The following is an 18092-nucleotide window of genomic DNA, read 5'->3' as shown; positions in this document are numbered from 1 at the left end:
AGAATGCAAGGAGAGGAAGCAGGGAAAAATAGTTTGAGCAGAGCTCATGGAGAGAAGAATCTGCAATTAAAGAGGAATTGGCAAGTGGGAATACATAACCTCATTGGAAGATGGCAATGATTTTTCTGGTGTTAAAATGAACTGAAGCATTTCACATGATACTTTTTTTTATTTAACCTTTTCTTCACATAGCATGCTAATTCTCTTACTTTCTATTAAGCTTATATTCACTATAAAACCTTTAACCAGTTCTGTTTATTTCTTCTCACACGCCTTTTTTTTTTTTGCACAGGAATAAAGTGGGGTTAGCACAGAGGAGCTTATAAAGTGCATTATGTCAGCACAAAATTCCTGCAAAGTTCAGGGATATGTTTTCCTCTTCTAGGACACAAAAAAAAAAAAAATCTAAAAAATCTCTGTTTAATCCTGGCCTTTCTGCACGTTAGGCTCACTTCTCTCTTCTGACACTTCATTATGGATTTTCTGGGTTTGAGTAAAAATCTAGTTCTCTTTTCTGGTGGATAAGGTCACTGCAGCTGGGACCTACTTTCTGTGTGTAGTATACTTGAGTGTTTTGTGTCCTGCAGACTGAAAACTTCCCAAGTATGGGTGGTCTTTTACTCCTTTTTCTCCCCACTTCACAGTATTTAATGTCTGTGATCTGGCTGGCAGATCTGCTTTCTGCTTGAAAGAAATGTCAGAAGTGCTGCAAGGTTGCCAGTAAATTCTTGTGAGGAATCCTGGCAGTGAGGGCTGATGGTGTTGTTGCTGTGCAGCTGTCCCATGGGCAAGTCTTTGCCCCATTCATACTGGAGAATTTGGTAGCTGGGAAGAGAACCCAGAATTTCAGGGCCATAGGTCAGTGCTTTTGTTTCTTGTCTTGTAGCCTTGTGACTGGTTTGTTGTTCATCCCTTACCCTGAAAGGAGCAGGAGTTTTGTACAGCAACAGTATGTGCTCATATAAACTGTGTTTTAATTCTTGCCTGTGAGGTGGCTGAATTGGAACTGGACATTTAGCTCTTTCCAGAAGTTCCTAATGTTTAGGGATCTCATTCCTGTAGTGTTATTGTTCTTTTAAGCAAATTTGTTGCTCGTTTAAGAGTACTTTTCTTAAGGTAATTTCTACATTCTTTCTTCATAAGAAAAAATCCCCATGTGGATATGCTGATCTTTCTGTGTAGGATTATAATACAGACTTCCCCACATGAATAGAAGGAGTAAATGGCAGCAACAGCATTCTCTGACCTATCAGCAAGAGGTAAATAAAACCTAGAAATAGCTTGCACAGCTCTTTGACCTGTAGGGAGAAGTTTGGGTTTGTGAATCTCTGCTGTCTATGCAGTTCTCTACGAGAAGGTGTGGGTTTGTGATGAGCAAGAGCATGGCCGTGCCTGTAGGTGCAGCACAGTCCCTCTGCAGGACAGCCAGTGGAGGTGTGAGCAACCTGCAAAACATCCTGGCAGTGAGATGGAGAACAGGATACACATCTGCTTTCCAGAGTGTCACCTTTTGTCTCTCCTTCCCGTGGAGATCTGGCTTTGTACGTAATGTAGGAAGATTTATTTGAGGACCAGAGCATGGGCAGCATAGCAGACATGCAGAGGTATTTGCTGTATCAGAATAGGATCATTGTGGCTGTTGTGATGCTGAATAAGCCTTGAAGGCATGGCTGAATCTCTGGCTTACAGTCCATTGTCGTAGTTAAGCTTTTCTGTCAGGTAGCTCAGGCACAGCCTTGAGTCAGCTCGGCCACTCAGGTGTTCATAGTAGCGCCTGAGTTTCCTCCAAGGTGGCTTCTCAGTTCCTGTAGGGACAGCTGCACGTTTGGTTTTAAGCCCAGTTTCTGTAGGCACCACTATCTTCTGAAAGCTTTTCTTAAGTCCTCCTATTTTTTCACAAGCATATAGATATTTCATTTAAACCTTTGCAGCCTCCCTTTGTGGCAACTGTTTATTTATCACTGTCTTTAAGATCCGTTTTCCACTTGGCAATGTTCATATTTTTGGTCCCCTGGTTACTGCTGTTGTAAATTATTATCCAGTAAGATTTATAGCTGGGAGATTTGTACAAATAGCCTGTCTCCCCCATTTAATGGCTTATCTCTAAGATACCTTTGTTATTTACTAATGAAACTGTACGGATAATTTTTATATACATTTTTGCAAGTATGTCATGAAAATTTAGGTCAGACATGGAACTACATCAGGCTGTCTGACAGGCTGCAAATCTCCCTGCATCACAGGCACAAAGCCTGTGAACCCACTGTAGCTTCACAATGACTTGACCTGTTCCTATGCATGGGAACCCCATCACTGACAGAGTATAGTGTAGTACCACGTAAAATCCTTGGGGGTTTTATTGATTTGTTATCTCATTTAAATTCACAAGGATAAAATTTAATTTCATTTCCATTTAACAGGGTCACATGGAAAAGGCTGTAAATACATTTTTTTTTTAATTGCAATAACATTTTTAATAACTTTTAGGTTAATTTTTCTGCTGCTCTTAAATTATATTTAGCCACTATTGAAATAGGATTTTAAAATCTTTAGGTACCCTTTATATTATGTTCTTTCTTTTTTTAAAAAAAAGGGTTAGGCCATGACATATGTAGATTTATCCAGGTAGTGCTGTATGTTTCGGGTTGAGGTTTTTGGTCCTGTGTTTTAAGAATTAGCAACCATTTGCTTTTGAGAACTATTAGTAAAATTAATGACACTTTTATTGCTCTCATATTGGTTTGATTTGTACTCAGTTTTTAAAAACGTATTCATTATCATAATATTTCACTAAATAAATTCAAATAGACTCTGTTCTATTGATAGGGATCCTCTTCTCAGCCAAAGCAAGAAAATTAGTGGCTGCAGAATCAGGTTCTTTTCCTCCTCATGAGGTTGAATCATTAAGAGATGGGTGACAAGTTGTCCTCTTCACTTGTTCCATGCTTCCCATGTCTGCATTCAAGCAAGATGGGTCACAAATCTCAAACGTAATTTTTACATTTGTTTTGAATGGAGGTGAAGAAAAAGCCCTTTGAAGGAGAAGGTGGGTGTTTGTTTTTCAATATGCTGACATCCATGAGTGAACTGAGGAAGGGTTGCTCAGTGTGATGGGATATCCTGAAAAAATTCTTCTCTGTGCAACATTGCTGCACGAAAATGATAAGACTGGATTAGTAGGTTAATTATTTTGATTTTTTGATGATTCTTCCAAATTAAATCTCTTTTTTTCCTAAAAGCATGGTTTATGTGTAAAATTAATGAATACATTTCTATGGTATTTCAGCGTGAGAAGCTGATACATGAGTTGGAGGAAGAAAGGCATTTGAGACTCGAGAGTGAAAAAAGATTACGGGAGGTGACCCTGGAGTCAGAGCGGAGCAGAGCTCAGATGCGGGGGCTGCAGGAACAGTTTTCCAGGTATGTTGCACGAGTAAACTGCATTCAGAATATGGGAAGAACATACTTTGGTGCAGAAACATTGTTCAGACCTGTTGATAACTTAAATGGATCTAATCTAAGGCAAAAACTGCCCTCCCTCTGAAATTCTATAGACATCATATGCTCTTGGCTAAATGATTGTTGGAATACTTAAAAGGCTTATACCATCATTTTATGGGATGGTGAAAATTTTCATTTCTAAGGATTTTGCGTTTTTTAGAATTCCCAATAATTTTCTAAGTGTAGGTCTTCACTTCTCAAGAAGTGCTTGCCACAGATAAGTCATTATGTGGCTGTTTGTGTCTTGTAAACAAGAATGGGTGGGATCAGTCTGAATAAAGAGAGGAAAAAAAGTGAAGCCTTTTGGCAGCTTTGGGCAAGCTCATCCTGCTTGGACCTGCTTCAAATCTCTTCCTGCATTGTCTGGGCCAGAGCTTTGGGCTAGAACAGAGCTCCATTTACAAGAGAACCAGCTTAGAACGGGGATTAACACAAACCATTCATATGATAATAGTAAGGATCTGAGTTATTTATTGTTTTCGTGATGCATGATGAGATCTTGTACATCAAACAGATTTTTTTTCATTGTTTTTGTCACATGAACAGAAACAAAACAATCCAAAAAATCAAAAGAGACAATGGAATTTCGTGTTGTATATTTTCCATCAAGACTGAATATTAACCCATTCCCTTAGACCACTGAATTGTTGAAAAGCTAAAGTTCAGCTTAATAAGGCGAAAAAACCCTGGAGGGTTATCTTTTTCATTGGTTATGTTTCTTGGGGTTTTTAGGGTTTTTTGCTTTGGGCATTTTTTGTGGTTTTCTTTTTTCCTCAGTGTTTGCCATGCTGCTCCTCTGATTTGAATCTGGGTTTCTAAGCAACACTGCAAAAACCATTGATAGCAATAATAAAATTTGTTCTCTGTTATTTTGTGTTTGGAAGATTTGCATTAATTCTCTGCAGAATTAAAAAAAACTGTTTAAAAAACCATAAAGTATTCAGTTAATTCTGAAATTCTCCATTAAAAATGTTAAGGATATTTCTTTTTTAGTTTTCTGTTATTCCTCTTTGTTGATCCTTGGTTTCATTTTTACATATTTTGATGAGACTCCTGGAGTAATACACACAAGATAAATCCACCCCCTGAGTATTCCTGGTTAGAATATTTTTCTCTATTGTATATTAACCTTTGCTTAAGGAAGAATTTCCTGAGGTCCTGATTTTAGAACAGCATTATTGTTGCAATAGCTAGAAACCTTGGAAATTAACTTTGAAGGTGATGGAGCCATGGTTAAGAAAAGACGGGGTGAGGGAGAGCCAATCTCCAGAGTGGTACTCCCAGCACCTTCATAAAACTTTAACTGTTGCATATTCAGATCTTTTCAGGAGAGCTCTTCATTATTCCTGTGGAACTGCAGTAGTCTGATTCATTTCTACCATGTTTCTGAAAAGAATAACTATTTTATTAGTTAGGATCCCTGAAGTCCACTATCTTCAAATTAATCCATTCTTTTTCTTCCACTGCTATTTGCAGTCGAGCGTGCTCGGGTCTATCGAGAACCAGAGGGACGCAAGCTCTTTGAATTAAAGTTGTTTGTCTCTTTATGTCTGTCCCTTTGATTTAGATAAAGGTGAAGGCCATCTAAATCAGCATTATGTTCTTTTTAAGGCCGACTGCACATTGGCTAAACTGTTCGAAGGCAAACTTAAATATCACTTTTCAATAATGGCCCCTTGGTTCGCCCTGTTATTCCAGTGAGGAAAACTCCTGTTGGCCTCATCAGGCTGCGGTTTTATTTTAGTGTAGGCCAGATGCTAGGAAGAGAATGTGTCGCTTAACTATTTTGTTTTATTTTAAAACATTATGTTTGTTATGATGAATATTAAAGTATTTTTTGTGATGTTGAGTAGAATATCCAGATACTTGGTTACACAAACAGATTTCCTTCCTAAATGAGTGTATTTTTTCTTACCCTGCTTGAGCAAATAATGAAACTGGAAGCTGGATAATCTTGTGCTGCTTAGAAATTCTGTATTGTTTGAAGGATTTGCAACTTCTTTTCTCAAATTGAGCACAATTAAACAGGACGAGACAAATGGTGATGGAAGGAAATGTTAATATCAAGTGAAGAAGATGACTAGAGAATAATACTAGGGCTCAAACATTCTGTCTTTCAGATGTAGATAAACTAATGTAAGAAGATATACTATAGCATAAATCTTTTCAATATATGTAATTCCTGAACTGAGAGGATTTACCTAGACATTTCTACATATATTTCTTTGCATTTCAAGCTATTTTCTTTGCATGATTGAAAGAATGAAATGTAATAGTGAGTGGTAATCTGTAAGTTGACCTATGTAATCAGGAGAGTGTTGCTGCCTATTCCTAAATGAAATTGTGGGAAAACTTTAATCTGTCATATAAGCATATGATTTGAGATGGAGAACTTCAGAGGGCGAGGGGTTTTCTTATTGATTGACGTTTCTGCTGTTACCAAGTAAGCAATATTTCAGCTTAGTAGTCTGAAATAAATCAAAGTTCTCTTTCTTAACACCTGTATAAATCTGCCAGAGCCTTAAAGTGACACAGTAGTTGGTTTGATAAATATGTGATACCTGCTGAAAGAGCTCTTAAAACCAAGTTTCTTTTCCAGAATTGTGTGTCCAAGAAGTTTTAAATTTGATTTTTAATTTTATTGGAGGTGAAATATGTTTGAGGTGTGGAGAAACCCTGCAGGAAAAATATTTAATACTAAAGTTGGGTTTTTACACTGTAGTTGGATGCAGTTATCCTTGCATTGCCTTAGTATAATCTCACCTTGAGTTGAAATACTTGATGTTTTCTTTCTTAAACCCACTGAGATCTGTGGCTTTGCTGCAGCTGTTGAATTCCATAAGGCTTTTTGGCATGACATGTATAGCTGCATGTTGCTCAATTGCACAGAGACCTACCCTATAAGAAAAAATCAGCCCAGTTTCTTCCAAGACAGTGCCCTGCAGTCTGACTTTCCCATTTTTGTTGTTGTACACTGTGTCTCATTTACCTCCTTGTTCTTGGTTTCAGCTGTGCTTTTCCTGCTTTCAGCATTTTCCTACAAGAGTAGGAACAGAAATGCAACACCTCTGCCCACAGCAGTAGGTGTGATTTATAGTATCATTCTAAAAAGCACCCTAATAGACACAAATAAACTGATAGTGTTTCCCTGCTGTACATCAGTAAGCAATAGAACTTGTTGGCTGTTGAATGAAACAGTTCAGGTGACTCTAAAGTGGGATTAAATGTTAAAGCAGTAAAAGAGGTAGCTTTAGTTACTTTGATCTCTGTTTTGGTCTGAATGAAACAGATTCAATAAACACTATTATAAAGTATATCTGGAAACAGTAATTGAAGAGCCCATTATCAAATCTTAAAATCCCTCTTGGGTAGATTTCAGAGACTCTTTCAGTTGAGGTTGTGTTGTTTATCGGTACCAATGTCTGTGACTGGAAAATTGGCTCAGGCTTTTAAGAATAGATGTTATTGGAAAAATAGGAAATGGTCCTTGTTTGATCTGCCGGAGTCCTGTGAGTGGGATGAGTGCAGTTCTCATTAGACTGCATATTCCTCTCACATTAATATTGACCGTAGGGTTAAGCCTGTTGCTTCTGACAAGGGAAAAAATGACTGCTACAACTCTTGGCATAAAAGGACTGTGTGTCTGTTGGTTTAGGCACAACCTTTGTGGTTTTTTCCTATGATTGTTAATTCCCCTTGCTCCGTTCTGTCTTGCCAACAGGTGACTGGGAATGATAACTGTTTTCCTCGCAGCTGTGATAAGGAGACTTTTATGCTTTGCATCAGCGTGTTGATGTTGAGTCATCAATTTTAATTTGTAAAGTCTGCTTGATCTAGAGGTCACACCTGCTTTCTCTGCCTTTCTCAGAAGGCCTGCGTGGCCTTTCTACCATGACTGGTAATCCACCTCCAACAAAGACCACGTCTGGGAAGTACACACCAGCTCAGTAGGCCCTGTGGTTGGTCACTTTGTCTAAGGTCAACCAATAATAACATTTTAATCTAATTTCTAAGAGATTAATCTAAGAGATTAAAATGCTCTCCTGGAAGCTACTGATGGCATTCCTTTGATTCTGTCATAGAGGGATGAGTAAAATACTGTGTGGGAGTTCACTCCTTTTCTCAGAGGGAGACTACAGAGGAAGTTGTCTGCAATTCTCGTTTGTGTAGTTCTGCAGTAGCCTCCTGTCGTTCTCCCTGCATGGCCTGTGTGAAGGATTGTTGTGGGAACCAGGTTGGCTCAGAGATAAATGGGGGAAGTTGCTGGACTCTCCAAGCCTCAGGACATGGTGTGAATGCTGCTTTTCTGGAGCTCTGACCTACTGCTTAGGATATTGATCTTACCTTTTGATTAGAATTGACAGAGTTAAAGAATGAAGTTTCTTTTTGATTAACACTGTTGGGGTGAGTATATTAGTATTTTTATTTATGGGCATCTACAACACTTGGATACATATTTCATCTATAATAGTTACTCAGAACTGTCAAGAACTATTGTAAGTAAGATCTAGGAGCTTTTGTTTGAATAGTTTTCATCTGACAGAAAATAAAGGAATGGCTTTACTAAACTCGTGAAACTAAGCCCAAAGAGGAGATTGCCCCAAGTTTATATGGAGTTTGACCCCACTCAGTTTCTGGGCTACTTTGTAGTAAATATGCTGGTTTCCTGTTGTTTGACCAACAAGAAGTAAAACAGAAATTTTATCATTTTTGATACGAGGCCCAATTTTTTCCACTCTTAATTCTGTGTATGAATATGGTTATTTTGAAAATACATGCACATGAGAAATACCTTCAGTGAGTGTGGTGTCTCAGTTTTCTTCAAAAACAAAATTCTCATTCTCACATTAGAAACCATCAGGTTGAAATAATATTTTCATACTGAAGTTGAGAAAGAGCAAAAGCAATGAGCTCAGAGTGACTGCAGAGAGTGACTGAGGAACCAGGGTAAGCTTGACACACAGAAGTCATGCCAGGACCAGAAATTACAGCAAGCTGGATTGCATGATGTATATGGACTTGTGTAGCACTTTCAGAGAGCAAAGGATTGCATTGCTCCAGGCATTATTCAAGATGCACAGGAAGGGACCTCCAGTTCTCCATCTTCTGTGGACTCTGAAGGCACTGAGGCTACATTAAGAGCCAGCCCTATTTCAGTACCCTGATGCACTGGTAAATCGTGTGGTGGTGTTTCACGACAGCCCTTAGTTGCTGAAAGCTTCTTGCATGGGGACCAGAGAAAAAGGTAATTTTATCTTCCACAGGCAAACACGTGGTGATCTGTGTGCTCAGGAAATTCTGTGTCTGGTTTGTATTTGTCTATGTGCTCACAGTATGCATCATACTCAGATTTCTGGAAGTTTGCATCTATTGCCTTTTACTGATTTCTCAGACATTAAATGATATTCTGCTTCCTGTTTCATTGGGTAGAAGTCTTCAAAGTCTAGTTTATTCATGTGAAAATCAGATCCATCTTTCTGAACCTGAACATGGAAAATTCTCTACTTCCGATTGTTTGCATACCTTTGACTTTTAAAAAATTATCAATGTTTCATAATATCTGTATAGCAAAAGAATATTAAAAAGAAAATGGAGGAAATACCCAGGCAGTGTGGTGATAAAGGTCTTAAATCCTTTCAGTGGAATAATACTACGGAGAGTCACCTTTGAAACAATATTGTCATTTACCATTTTGAACCCAGTTATTCAAAGAGATCTGTGTAAATAGAAATTATGTCCCCGTAAATTGATTAGAGACATTCAACTGGGTAAGAACAGGTGAGAAAAAGGCCAGCAAAGAACAGGTGTTACCTTAGGATCTATCATGGATGACTCTGGTAAAATAAAAGGCTGTTTTTAAAAGCATCAGTCTGGTGTGGACTACAGGATTGTTCAGCAGAGTTGTTTTCTACACCAGTCCAGTGACTCCATCTCTCTTTGACTTCTTGTCCTATCCAGTAGGATTGTACAATGGCACTTTTTATCAATGACCCCTTCCTGATATGGAAATTACCGGAATGTTTTGAAACCTCCAATGCATGTGCCTGTCACAACTGGTGGTCTTTCCCATGCTTCTCTCAGTCACACACGAGCTGTCCACACTTTGGGACTGATTTCTTCAAAGTGAACGTTTACCCTGGAGAGTCACAAAGACACACACATTTAAAATCAGTATAAATGAGACTGATCCTCTGATTTCATGATTAGCATTAATTGCTACCCAAACAACATGGATTTATCCCATTTTAGTGTACTGATCCTCTCAGACTTGTGGTTTCTTTTGTCACATGATTGAAAACCCATGCTCAATATGCAGTTTGCAGATTATCGACTGTTCCTCTTTACTAATGGATCAGAGAGAAACGTGAGTTTATGATCACAATTCTTGTGGTTGTTTTCCGGTTAGGTGCTTGAGGTGGCTTGTATTAGTAATTTTTTTGTACTATAAAACTCGTGCTGTAAACTGTAAACGTATCATTAATGGGCAGTGGTGTGCATTCAGATTGATGGTCGTAGGTGCAGAGCAAATTAAACCATGTGGGAATGCTATGATTAAAAAGATGACATAAAATCAAATGAGCTTCATAGTTATACTTCTCTTCTATGAACATGATTGGAACCTTCAAAGGTTCAGTTGACTAAGTTTTACCTTTATAGTTTTACATCCAACTAGACCAGGGAGCCTACACTCCCATTTTAATTGCAAGCAGAGAAAATCTGATCTTGAAAAGTGCTCATCCTTTTTAACATGCTGGTGTGACTTCTGTACATCTGACCTAGTGAGTGGCATCCCTGTCCATGGCAGTGGAGTTGGAAGTAGATGATTTCTAAGGTCCTTTCCAACCCAAACCATTCTGGCCCAAACCATTCTATGATTCAACTCTCATTAAGGACAGAAGGAAAAGAGTGTTTCAAGCACTTTTAGGGAGTTTAGTGCCTTAAGTAGTAGGGAGGTACAGATTAGTGGAAAAGAGGAGATCATGAAATCCTGGGTGTTGTTTCTCTGGGTAGAATAATAGAGGAATACTTTGTTTTGTCTAGATTTAAAGCAAGGCTTTCTGGTTTTCATGTGTATATGAGGCAGGGAGGAGAAAAGGCCTTTCCCAAAAGTACTCTAAAGGAAGTGGTACAAGCAACAGTACAGGAAAACAGGCACAAAGATGTCCCTGTCTTGATATCACTTGTTTTACCCAAAGGTGGGCCCTATAGATTGGCACTTCTGCTCTCCTCAGTGAGAAACTTTTGTGGAATCATATCTTTACTCTCAGTTTGCATAGCTGGCTTTCTAATGCTGGTGTGTGGGTAAAGAGCTAGTCTTTGAACATGACCAATACATAATTTGCAAATATAATCAGTTTTTCATCCTGCTCTCCATAACCTTTTAAGTATCTCCACTAACTAATGAAAATAGAATTATTCATCTGCCTGACTTGAGGTGGTAATGCATTTTTTCAACCTAGTAGCAATTCGTAGCCTGCACAGATTGGATTGTTTCACAGGAGAATTATTATGGTAATTTTAATTTTATCTTAGAACTTGTAATTATTCCACAGTATTGTTCTAAAGTAACAGCCTGTGCAGCAGTTCATTTGTTTTTCTGTGTTCAAAATTGGACAGGGCAACTTAAAAATTTAGTTTTAATCTTACTCTTTTACCAAAACATTTTGGGTGTGTGTTTCTTTCTATGCACACATTTCAAATATGATTATTAAAGGTTGCAGTGAATATAGTTAAAGTGAAAAGCTATTACACTAGATGCACACTTTTTTGGAGCTTGGCTTCTAAGGGTATATGATAACTATTAAGATATCAGGATGGAATTTGTTCTCCTTGTATCAGTTCATAGACCTACTTCTTCTAATTATTCATGCCTTACTCTAATACTACATTTTCACAGTTGCTCTGCAGGTCTGTCCTCAGGGATTTATCTCCTGAAGGCAAAAGGAGTTTGTTTCAGCTGCATGGATGTTGCTGGTTCATTTTCTTGACATATGCCATGTAGAAGAAAAAATGGGATTTAAAAAAGAAAAGGTGCTTGGTTTTAGTCCATCAGCATCAGCAAGGACAGCTGTGAGGTCTTTCTTCGGATTCTCCCCAGGTTTGGATCTAGACTTGGCAGCGGGAATGTCCCATTGAAAGGAACAAGTATTTCCCTTCTTAAGAATGAAACACTGAGGGACAAGTGGAACAGTTTCAAGTCGTCTGACATGATTCAAACTATTCAAATAAATAAGGAAATTGGTGAACCAGATTCTCACCAGCTCCTGAACAGGGCCAGGGAACTGCACTAAAATATAACAATAAGAGACAGGTATGTCTGTCTGGCTTATGGCAGGAAGGGACCTCAGTAATTACCGTGGGCTTTGCCTGTAAAGGGTTAATTGCTACTTTCTTGATAGTTTTTGAGGCACCATTAATCATCCTGAACTTACATGACTAACATTACTATAACACCTAACTCCACAGGGATTCTGTCACAGTTTAGTAACAGTTACTGTCTTCTATTTCAGGTAGCTTTCATTGTAGAGCATTGCCAAAAATCCTAAGGTGATTATCTTTGGTCATAATGCGTGCTTCAGTTTGCAGATACTGTAAGCAAATGTAGAAGGATTTGAATGATTGTTTCAGTTTAATGTGGTTTTAATTCTGTGTGTAGTGCCCACCCCAAGATCTCAAATTTTACGAACTGGGCACTACTACCCTTCAGTCAAACTGTGTATTAAATAGCATTAATTAAATATGTATTTCAGAAAGCATCCATCTTCTAAGCATGCAGTGTAATAACTACAGATAGGTTATCCTGTAAACATTGTCCAAAGGATGTCAGTAGAATACTGTATTGCATGAAAAAATGAGCTCCTCTTGTGACAACCAGATAATTAAGGATGTGCTGCAAAAGGATGCAAAAAAATTACAAATCCAGTTCAGAACAAGTCACATCATAGAGATCACTTTTAGTCTTTTAGGATGTTGTTTCACACTCTTAGTTTACATTTTACCTTGGAGAAAATTTTTCTTTTGCATCATTCTGTTTCATGATAACTGAATCTCAGTTCAGTTGCTTTCTAGGAAGATAAGGGATTTTACTCTTGGTTTTCACCACCACTCCAGATAGGAAGGAAGAAGTGGCATGCCAAGGAAGAGCTGCATTTGTCATGAGTAAAGTGGTTAGGAGGAGATGTGAGATCATGAGGCTTAACACTGCAAGGAACAGGGATTTCTGTAGTCTTGTTTTGGCACAGGAGGTTGTGCTGCATTTTAGAACTTGACATACCTTTTTCTGCTAGTGTTTTTGTTCTTCTATATTTGTAGGATTTAATTGTGCATTTTTCCATGCCAGCAGAGAAAGATGTACATCATTCCAGAACTGGAAATCCAAGCCAATTTTGTGTTTTGAGCTGAGTTTTCAGTCTCTAGGAATACAGATTAGATTATTAAATTGTAGTAGCCTTATCAGTGTTAGCAAGCAGCAGTGTGTTAATTGAATGAACATGGCATGGGTTGAGACTCTGCCTCACCTGATGAGAAGGAAACATTTTTCTCTCTTTAGCTGTAGGTTTGATCCTTCATCCTAAAGCCCTTTTGTAGGCACTGAATTGATTGTGGTTTTATTGCTGTGTTCTGTTTGTCTTCATCTGGCAGATTCCCTCCAGTTTGTGTCTACAAACCGTAAGAAAGCTGATCCTTTATAGGTTATGTGTGGATGATAAGCAAGTAACAATAAGCCTTTGTGTATATTGCTTTTTACTGGAGAAGTCAGTAAGAAACCAGACAATTCTGACCAACACTACTACTTTATGAAAGGCAGGTAAGGCAGAGCAAGGTAATCAGTAGATTAAAAAGCCAGGGACTTGACTGAGTTAATTACAAGTATATCTCAGATTATGAATGCTGTTAAAAACAAAGTATTTCTTCATCTTCTCATGTACTGCAAGTGTCTGCTGCTGCTACGCTTTTATTCTCAAACTGAGCAGAGAAAACCACAAAACAATCCAGCTGTCAATGTCTTCCTTAAAAGGCAAATGTCTCTCAAATTCTGTTCTTACATCATAGTCTCAGCCCTTCGCTGAGAAAAGAGCCCCTTTTGCCTAAGCCAATACAGTGAACAGTGGGAGGGTCTCTTATATTGGTGTGAATTTACTGTAGGATGTTAAAAAAATACTGAGTTTCAAACAGGCCATTTGGATTTGTTCCTGAAATATTTGTTGACAGTTTTAGTGTATACAGGGGAGAATCACAGGTCACTGGTTTTACTAGTTTTGTACTTTCTTGAGTGTCCTTGTGAAAATATTTTAAATATTCTAGGTTTCATTCAGCTGAAATTTATAGCTTTGCAAAATTATGAATGATATTTTCCTGTTCTGGACTTACCTGCATTTCACTGTGAGCCCTGTGCTTCATATTTTGTGACATATTTAGTGTTTGTTGCAGTGCTGTATGGGTGTTCTCAACCAGTGTGTAAAAGTACAATTATACTGGCAACTGCAATGTGAAACACAGGCATCAGGATCCACCCTAGTGCTGGCAGGATGAGAAATGTCAACTGAGGTTGTTGTAAGAGGTTTCCTAATCCTGCTGAAATAAAGAGTGAGATTCTTTCTGAATCACTGCCATCTGGAGTATATGAAAATTTGAAATAACCTTTTATCATTAGTTTGGCACATGCTATGGAGCAGTATTGGCATTGATGAAGTCCTAATGAAATTAAATACTGTGCTATGAGAAAAACTCACTGCTTCATTATTTCGTCTAGGTTCTTCAAAATGCTCCTTTCCAATTTATGAAGGTTATTGAGTAGTTAAAAATGTTTTAAATCTAAAAGATACAGTCTCTGTTTACAATAATCTGGCATTTTAATATGGGTATTAATCTAGGTATAAATACAACCAATATGCCTGCGGTAGAGAATAATTTGTAATTCATACTATAACCAGGTAATTTAATTCACTTTCTCTATTTTATTGACTTGTTCTACTTATTTGGTAGGTATTTTTTGCCCATAAATTTTTGTGTCTAAAGTTAGGCCAAGAAGCTTCATGCCCCACCTTGTCAGGAGCAATCCTGGCACATACTCCTGCCATGATCTCACCATGCCCACTGAGGAATATTTATTGCGTCCAACTGTTGCTGTTGCACACCTATTCTGTACTGAGCTGCTCTTTTTGTAATACACACAAGTATTGCTCCCTTTATGCATGTTTGCTCTTTTATCAGGTTCCTTTTACAAATACATACTGACTACCACCCAGCAGAATTTCTGAATGGCCAGTTTTATAATCCTCGCAGTCAGGACAGACTGGTATTTGCTGAGTTTCTGCTGTTCGGCAAAGCTCGTATGATTAGTCATGTTTCTAGTTAAATATTCTGATGTGGTGTGGGAATCTTGGAAGATTCATCTTGAATCTTCAGTCTGTGCCTTGGTTCTCATTTTGAAGGGTTAATCATGATGTTGTTCAGAGAACTAGATGATGGTCCTCTTCACTGTTCAGATTAAACAGTATAAAGTCTGAGAGTTAGTGTTGGATTTAGAAGCTGGAGGATTAGGATTGTTTAACTAATTCCTTTGAGGATGTGATTTCATTCTGATGCTTAATTTGAAGTGGGACAGTGGGTTTCTTTATCCCATAAATATAGTAGATAAGAACATATTTTATTTTAAGCATCTTGTTTAGTCTCTGTATATTCTTATGTAATTCTAACAGAAATTTATGTCTGCAGTATTGAAGTTAATTTAACATTTAAAGAGGGCCAGCCAATTCTTGTGCTAGTTCTGTTTATTTCTGCTACATAGACAAACCTGAAACATTGCTAGCTATTCTGTAAATGGTATTGCTCTCAATTTCATAAATGCATTGGGATTAAATAGAAAAAAAACCAAAGAAGAGTATCATCTTTTATTTCTTAATGTTTTGTATTCAAACTTTTTAGTTAAACCTCTAAATGCATCTGCTGTTGTGTGTACATATCAGTAACAGTAATGCAAGTAATACACAAGGGTACATTTTAGGCATTCTGAGAACTTGATTTACTTGCTTTGTTAGGATTTTCCAAGACAAGTGCTGGTTTTACAGCTAACTAATAGCCTGTGAAGCTGCAGAGATAAATTAAAAAGAAACACTCCTTCTCCCACCAGAATATTTCGGGGTCAGTCCACACTGGGATGGTAGCTGATGTGAAAGTATTCAGTGAGTAACACAGCACCAGAAGTAGTGTCTGCATCAGTGTATCCTCCAAGCCTGCCTGCTCCCCCAAGGAATATTCCCTGGACTGCTGTGCAGGGAGCTCCTCAGTGAAGTGCTGTTGGTCAGGACCAACACCAGCTCCTCGTTGGTTATTTGAGCTGCAGCACTGCTTTTGAAGAAGAGGATGCAAATCCTGCAGAAATAACAGTCAACAAAGTATGTTAGGAAGACAAGCAGTTCTTTTAAGGTGAAATAATCACACTTCCTGAAATTTCAAACCTACATTTGAAAAACACGTTAATTTAATAAATGGTAGTGATAGCTTCACTGCCTTCCTGGTCCGTGGAAATAGAGATTTGTAAAGATTGGTTGTGTCCCATGTTACAGAAGCTGATACAAGTGTAATAAACAATATGATTTAATAATTCAGAGTATACCTAGCTTGAAATTTTCTGGTTTTGACCTGAAGAAACATTTGTGTAAACATGTTTCAACTTTTGTTTTCCTGCATCTAAATCAGTTGGTTTTAAAAGATGATTATGAAAATGATTCAAAATCTCTTGGGATTTGTTTCCTCTGTTGTTTTCAAAATGAAAATAGTGACGTTTCACAGCTAAGCAAACAGAGAAATTCTGAACAATTCACTAACTAATATTGCTGTCAAATTATACATAGCATTAAGAATAGGATGGGAAGTATTTAAACACTGAAAGAAAACCTTGGTAACTGAAAATCTGGTCCATCTACTAGGTGAAGAAAAGATACGTGTAAGAATGAAAAGACACAAATGAACTCTAAACAGATGTCAAGTCATTCACAGACAGATTGCATTTAATGGAAGCCATAAAAATGTTTCAAGTGGCTACTGACCCCATTATTTCTAACCCCATCAGTGGCAGATCATCAGACCTGATGTCTTTCAAAGTAGTTGTACATGTATGTGTATAAAAAATCTGCCTTGTGGGCCTCCAGAATAACCCAGCATGTGCTTTGGTGTTGTGCTCTTAACGATGAGTGAGTAACAAAAGAGCACAGTCCACCTGAATCTGGTGTGATTAATCAAAATTGTGCAGTTATGTTATGAAATGGGATCTAGGGGCAGAGACAGTGATTATAGCACAGAAGGTGTGTGCCTTTGCTCTGACCGAGCCAACTAACTCCCATTAAAAACACCCACAGCAGCCAGTGCTGAGGGAACTGAGCAGGAAAAGGGACAACTCCTTGTGTGTCTTGTCTCCCTTTCCGGAATCAAGAATGGTAAATTCAGGTAACTTGTGCTTAGTGAGGAAGGAAATACTGGAATGCTCTTTGTTAAGAATTTTAAATGATATTTTTAAAAGCACATTTGAAAACAAAGAAAGGCTAAACATTTATTACAAAATTTTAGGGTTTATGATGGTTCCTTAGGATTTGAGATGTTCAGAGCAGGGACACAAGTGCTTCCCCAGGAGTTTTACAACAAAACTAAATTCCCCAGTAGGATGTGGGTAGAAATAGGTCCTCTCCTTTAAGAAAATAACCTCATAAATAGGCCACTTGATAAATATCTGTGTGTTTATTTTTGAGGGGGTGTGGCAGAGCAGAAGGCTTCATTTTGCAACCCTTTTTTATGAGTGGAGTGAAGGGTTGAGAGGGACAAGTCTTGATTTCCTTAAAGCGTTCTCTGTGGGCGTCCCTTGCAGGGAGGTGATGCAGGAGGTGTCCCTGGGGCCTCTCCAGTAGCTGCTCTGGGTAGTTGAGAGGCAAATAACCCAGTTTCTGAGATGGGGATTTCAGTCCCCATCAGTGTATCTTGTGGAGGCAGCAGAAGAAAATACTAGTAAAGGAAAAGCAAATGCATGACATACATATATGAGACTTCTCATCTGTAGAATTCAAAGTGTTCTGCAAAGTAAATCTGTTTTTTCAGTAAAGCGATGTCACACCTGACACAAAAGATCCCAATCTTGACTCTGATGAACTTCATAAGGTGGATAAGAGGATTGAGTTATTCATCAGGCATTGAATGTTTTCCTGAAAAACAAAGTAGCAGTTGGTCAAGCCTGTTAAGCAGCATTGAATTAATACTTAAAAATACTAAAAAAGATTAAAATTGAACATGAAAAATGGGTTAAATGGGAGAGAACAGTGTTGCTGGATGTCAGGAAAATGTTCTTCTATCTGAATTTCCAAGCTCCGTGGTCTAACCACCAGTGTGCTACTGATTATACAAGACCTTTTACAAATATATTTTCTAAAATCCCTAAATTTAAAATACCTGACACACATTTCCAAAGGTTCCTGTCCAGTGTAGAGATGTTTACAGTCAGCACCAGTCTTCTCACTAATCGAGAAGATGAAAGCTCTGCTTACCTGGTCTAAGTCTGCAGGCTCCCAAATCAGATTAAGAACATTTGGGAAAAAAATAAA

At 38.0% G+C, this 18092-nt stretch overlaps 1 protein-coding gene across 11 annotated transcripts in view; it reads left to right on the top strand.

The window, feature by feature from the left end:
* Positions 1–18092, top strand: part of NCKAP5 (NCK associated protein 5) — a 380419-nt gene that overhangs the window by 202389 nt on the left and 159938 nt on the right. For all 11 annotated transcript variants that reach the window (XR_004241242.1, XR_004241243.1, XM_032114335.1 and 8 more), the window contains one exon: positions 3287–3420. Coding sequence is in view for 9 of the 11 variants with exons in the window: in XM_032114335.1 (XP_031970226.1) it covers positions 3287–3420 (134 nt within the window). In the remaining 2 variants the exon portion in view is untranslated. The remainder of the gene's footprint in view (positions 1–3286; positions 3421–18092) is intronic.

The sequence above is a fragment of the Corvus moneduloides genome, chromosome 7 (assembly GCF_009650955.1).
Source record: "Corvus moneduloides isolate bCorMon1 chromosome 7, bCorMon1.pri, whole genome shotgun sequence".
NCBI lineage: Eukaryota > Metazoa > Chordata > Aves > Passeriformes > Corvidae > Corvus > Corvus moneduloides.
This window is presented reverse-complemented; position numbering and strand designations above follow the sequence as displayed.